Source organism: Scyliorhinus canicula, chromosome 12 (genome assembly GCF_902713615.1).
Source record: "Scyliorhinus canicula chromosome 12, sScyCan1.1, whole genome shotgun sequence".
Classification (NCBI taxonomy): Eukaryota; Metazoa; Chordata; class Chondrichthyes; order Carcharhiniformes; family Scyliorhinidae; genus Scyliorhinus; species Scyliorhinus canicula.
The window spans coordinates 17451752-17457934 of NC_052157.1; the positions used below are offsets into that span (position 1 = coordinate 17451752).

General features: G+C 47.8%; 1 protein-coding gene across 1 annotated transcript; it reads left to right on the top strand.

Moving 5' to 3' along the window:
• Positions 1–1029: 1029 nt before the first annotated feature.
• On the top strand, positions 1030–4610 carry LOC119975094 (UDP-glucuronosyltransferase 2A1-like). The gene is given in 3 exon segments (XM_038814613.1): positions 1030–1374; positions 2491–2949; positions 2951–4610. Coding segments are annotated over 2 exon segments (1611 nt in total). The 5' UTR covers positions 1030–1374; positions 2491–2515; the 3' UTR covers positions 4128–4610.
• The last annotated feature ends 1573 nt before the right edge of the window (positions 4611–6183 follow it).

Genomic DNA, 6183 nt, shown 5'->3' on the forward strand with positions numbered 1-6183 from the left:
ATCTGCTGAGCACGCCCGTGGTGCTCGATCCTCCCTCCGCCCCCCCACAGACCCCACACTCACCGGTCGCACGCTGTTCACGCCGGCAACGACCAGGTGTGGTTGGCGCTGGCTTGAACCGGTCGGGTTCGGCAGGCCGCTCGGCCCATCCGGGCCGGAGAATCGCTGGTCGCCGTGAGAAATGGCAAGCGGCGATTCTCCGAACGGCCTGTCGCAAAATGCGACACGCCATGTTGGGGGGGGGGGGGGGGTGGGAGAATCGCGGGGAGTGCCAGGGCGGCGTGGCGTGATTCGCCCGGCCCTCCCACGATCCTCCCCCCCTGGCTTGGGGTGCAGAGATTCGCGCCCGTACTTTCTCCTGGGCAGCAGGGTAGCACAGTGGTTAGCACTGTGGCTTTACAGTGCCAGGGACCCAGATTCGATTCCCGGCTTGGGTAACTGCCTGCGTGGATTTCCACCAGGTGCTCCGGTTTCCTCCCACAATACCTGCTGTCCGGTAATTTGGACATTCCGAATTTTCCCTCTGTGTACGCAAACGGGCGCCAGAATGTGGCAACTAGGGGCTTTTCACAGTAACTTCATTGCAGCGTTAATGTAAGCCGACTTGTGACAATAAAGATTATTATTATTATTATTATTATTATTATTATTAATAAAGAATTTGCTCTTGCACTACTAATCTGCATTGCACTTTCAGTGAAAGTGGACCATTGTGGAATTCAGAATCCATGGGTTAATTCTCAAGTCAGTGAGGACTCAGGGGGAAAGGACCACTTAGATTATATGTTTTCCATGCCAAAAGAACTATCATCGCAAAACATGAGTAACAGGTCACTTGACAACTTACACAATGATTAAACAGAATGTTACACAATCAGAAACGGACTTAGACTTTGGCCTGCCTGATGGATTAAAGTACAATACTCTTACATTTGTTCATATCTCACCGACTGCCGAATATAAGATTTGCTACAGCGTTTGGTTCGTCTTTATTTGTAAGTGGAAAATTTTCATCTCGTGACGAGAAAATTGTAAACTACAAGTTAAAAGTAATCTTTTGGCCCTAAAGTGAATAGACAGACTGAGGTGTGATTTTCACCTATGTTTTTATCTTCTGTGTGCAGACGTCCTAACTACAACCTTCCAAAGTTCTCTTGTTTCAGGAACCGTTCTTTTAGATTGGAAATGGCATAAGAAAGATGAGCGAGGGAAACCAGAAAAGTATACTCGGGAAGTTTACAGGAAAATTACTAATGTCCCTTATTAAAGAGAGTGTGACAGACGCCTTTCCAACTTCCAGCTGATCCGTGAGAACCAGCATAGATTTCTAAAGGCAAAGTCACACTGACAAAGCTGCTTGGATTTGTTGAGGAGGTAATGAAAATCGTGGATAGTGGAATGTCAATGAATGTTGTTTAAGGTGCTCAAAAAAGAATAGCTAATCTTGCTGTGAAGCAACACTGCTACCCACTGTGCTACTGTGCCGCCTACATTTACAGTTCATGGAACTGAAAGCAAATTATTGACTTTGTTCAGAAGTTGGCTGAGCAGCAAGAGATACAGAGCAGTGAAACGGGGCAGGTATCTAATTGCCATGGCTTCTGTGTTGGTGTCGCAACCATTCGCTGTATTTCTAAATGACTGAAATAGCAGGAGAGTGTGAGAGAGTGAGAGAGAGAGAGATGCCCAAATTTGCTGATGGCACAAAAGTAGATAGCATTGTAAAAAGTGTAAATGGAAATTTTAAAATGACACAGATATGTGCATACATTAAACTGTGGCAGATGGATTTCAATGTCGGCAAGTGTGAGGCCAAACACTTTGGAGCCGTTTCTCACGGCGACCGGCGATTCTCCGACCCGGATGGGCCGAGCGGCCTGCCGAACCCGACCGGTTCACGCCGGCGCCAACCACACCTGGCCGCTGCCGGTGTGAACAACGCACGTTTCTCACGTAATGTAAGACTACTTGTGACATTAATAAAGATTATATAGAGGGTACCCCAATGATGTGCTGGGGAATCCATCCAGACCCAATGGGGGACCCTGTACATACAGACGAGCCACCCAGGGGATCCACCACACCATCCCCAACCTGACATGACCACTCCTGCAAGGCTCGACCGCCCCCCCCCCCCCCCCCCCCCCCCCCCCCCCCCCCCGCCAACCTGACCATCCCCTTGCCAGCCCGAACTGATCCCCCGCCCGCCTGCTAACCTGGCCCGATCCCACCAGCCATACCCCCGCCGGTTCAACCCGACTTCCCAGGTCCAGCCTAACTGACCTGCTCCCCAGCCTGAACCGATCCATGTAGGCCCGAACCAACCACCCCGCTGTTCTGGTCCGACCCGCCCTCCAGTCTGACCCCCTCCAGCTCCGACCCTACCTGCCCACTCCGATCTGACCCGCTTCTCAATGGGTTATGCCTGCTCCTTTTTTTACATGTTATTTTACCAAATTTATGCTCTATTTCTCTCAAATTCTCCAACAGAGTCTCAATACCATTTACTCTCAGAATGAAGTGTTTTGGATGGAAATATCAGTTCCAGGTTGCATTCTCCCTTGGTATCATCATCACCCTGTCTTGTCCCATTACCCAAGGGGCTAATATTTTGGTTGTGCCTATCGAGGGTAGCCACTGGATCAATATGAGAATCTTAATAGAAGAACTGAGACTTCGTGGACATGACATCACTGTGCTTTTTTACTCAACATCTTGGTACATCAAAGAGAGTCCTGATCTCTATCAGTCCATTGTGGTTGAAATGCAAGGATTCCTTGGGAAAAATTCAGATGAAGAATTTATACAGAGTCTTGTAGAAAATACACTTGGAGTCTTCCAGAAATATGCAACACCATGGACTTTCGTGAAGTTTCAATATGAAATGGCAACTTTTATGCACAGCTGTCATGCTTGGGGACGAGAATTTAATATTGCGATTTTTGAAAACAAAACTGTTGAAGAAATTTGAAAATGCCAATTTTGATTTAATACTGACCGATCCATTTTTCACTACAGGTGCAATGCTTGGGTATTATTTAAAACTCCCAGTAGTTAACAATGTTCGTTTGCACAGTGGTGGAGAAGCTCATTTACTATCTGCCCCATCGCCATTGTCCTATGTCCCAATCACCGGCTCAAGACTGACAGATAAAATGAGTTTTCTACAACGAACACAAAATGTACTCCATTGTATTTTTCAACTATACATTTCAGAATTTTTCACCTACCCGATATACAATGAACTCTGCCGTCGCTATCTGGGCCCCGACACAGATATTGAGACGATTCTCCTGAGAGCAGATGTGTGGCTGATGAGAGTTGATTTTATATTTGAATTCCCGAGACCCACCATGCCAAACATTGTTTACATTGGGGGATTCCAGTGTAAACCATCCAAACCTCTCGCAGCAGAGTTTGAAGAGTTTGTCCAATCCTCAGGGGATCATGGGATTATTGTGATGTCTCTGGGGGCCATTGTCAGCTCTTTGTCATTGCAAATTACAATGAAAATAGCAGAGGCCTTTGCTCAAGTACCTCAGAAAGTTATTTGGAGACACGATGGAAAGATCCCTCCAAACATAGGAAATAATACGCTACTGGCAAAATGGATCCCCCAGAATGACCTTCTGGGGCACCCCAAGACACGAGCATTCATTTCCCATGGTGGCACCAATGGAGTTTATGAAGCCATCTATCATGGGGTGCCAGTAGTTGGCATCCCTCTGCTTTTTGATCAGTTTGGCAATTTACTCAGGCTCGAAACCCGAGGGGCAGCCAAAGTGATTAATATCGTAGCCATGCAGTCAACAGATTTATTACAGGCACTTAACGAAGTCATAAACAACACATCCTATCGGGATAACATGCAGAAACTCTCTGCTCTCCACAGGGATCAACCAGAGTCTCCAATGGAGAGAGCCATTTTCTGGATTGAGTATGTTGCTCGACACAAAGGTGCTGCTCATTTACGCTCAGAATCTTACCGACTCCCCTGGTATGTTTACTATTGTGTGGATGTGATGATCCTCCTATTATCTGTGTTACTAATAATTACAGTGTTGACAGTTCTACTGTTGAAAAAACTTTGTAACATCGCTCGAAAGAAAAAGCAAAAGATTCAGTAAGATATTTGCTTTTGAATTGGAGCTTTAAAGGATTTCAATTTAAGAATAGATATTTTTAATCCAGTGTCTAATACATTCCTGTCTGACTGTCATGAATTTTAATGAAGGCTTTTATGGAAGAACCACAGGAACGGCGTGTCAAAAACAGTAGATACTAACATGGAAATGCTCTACTTGTGTCAAATTCGATAGGAAAGAAGTATTTTTCAAGCATTTTTCAAAACCAATCATCATATTCGATTGCATGTGATCGAGAACATAAATAAAAATGTGAGACATCTGGAATTCACTGGCAGGAAAGCCCATTTCACCCCAACCGTTGCATCCATTCTTTTATAGCCAAAGTTCTCCAGCACAGCTCTCCCTGCGTTTCTCAGCATGTTTGATCCCTCGGCCACCACCTCCATTCATGTCGGCCATGTCCTGCCAATTTACATAGAATTTACAGTGCAGAAGGAGGCCATTCGGCCCATCGAGTCTGCACCGGCTCTTGGAAAGAGCACCCTACCTAAGGTCAACACCTCCACCCTATCCCCATAACCCAGTAACCCCACCCAACACTAAGGGCAATTTTGGACACTAAGGGCAATTTAGCACGGCCAATCCACCCAACCTGCACATCTTTGGACTGTGGGAGGAAACCGGAGCACCCGGAGGAAACCCACGCACACACGGGGAGGATGTGCAGACTCCGTGCAGACAGTGACCCAAGCCGGAATCGAACCCGGGGCCCTGGAGCTGTGAAGTGATTGTGCTATCCACAATGCGACCGTGCTGCAGAGAATTGCAGAGAAGTTTCTCTTTGCTGAGTGGCACTGGGCTCCACCGCATAATCAACATAAAGAGCTGGCTTCAGTCACCCTGCTGTGAAGTTCAGGTAGTGCCACAACATTACGGGCGCAATCTTGAGCCCACACTTACCGTCCGCAGGATCGGCGGTGGAAATTCTCGCCAGAATCTGGAAATGCAATTCCCGTGGGTGAGATTGCGTTTTCCGATTTTCCACGCCCCTCGCCGGCGACGTGACGAGATTCACGCCCAGGGCACACACCATACTTGAATAAATTTGAATTGATTTCCATATTATTATCCCCTCCCCCCCTCCGCAGCAAATGACCATCCCTCAGTAAATATTCATACTGCACGTCGGCAAGGTTTACAACAGGTTTGGCCAGGCATGAAGCAGTGGAGGGGATCCATCCAGGGACGCAAAGGTAATTACAACCCCCGGGGAGTGGAGGGTAGAGGGACATGTCCGGGCAGTGCACTAGCGCTGCCCTGGCTCAGGTAGGCACTGTCTGCTTGGCACAGTCCAACCTGGCACTGCCAGCATCTGCCAGGAGCAGTGCCAAGGTGGTCACTAGTCACTAGGTGGTTGTTATGTTGATGTGTAATGGGTGTACTGGAGGGGGAGTGCCGGCTCTGCTTCTGCTGCATTATTGGGGGGGGGGGGGGGGGGGGGGGGTTGCAATGCTTGTGAGAATCTTCCAGGGCTGGGGGAGGGTGAGTATGCCGGCAAGGATTTCCAGGTGTGGGGGAGAGCACCAGGTACCCCTGTTATGGGGCTGGAGACATTAGGATGCAGCGCTGATTGGGCGTATGAAGCTCTGCCCTGCTGGAGTGACGGGGTAAACCACAACCACTCATTTTCTTTTCCTTAAGAGGCTCTTGATTCCAACGCTCAAGAGAAAACTAGTCTGTGCTAGTGGAGAGTCACATACCATTTTTTTTCTTTGAGCCTGGCTCTTTCCCAAATTCTAGTCAAATCCTGCCCTATTTCTCAAAATGTAAAAAACGTTGGGTGAAACTGTGCCAACCTGGCAGTGCCAACCTGTGCCGGGGCAGCGCAGTGCACTGCCCAGTCATGTCCCTCTATCCTCCACTTTGGAGTCTTTGAGGAAATAAAGTGTTAATTATCAGACCCATGTGTTATTCTAAGATAGTTAGATAGAATAGAACAGTACAGCACAGGCCCTTCGGCCCTCGATGTTGTGCCGAGCAATGATCACCCTACTTAAACCCACATAACCCGTATACCCGTAACCCAACAATCCCC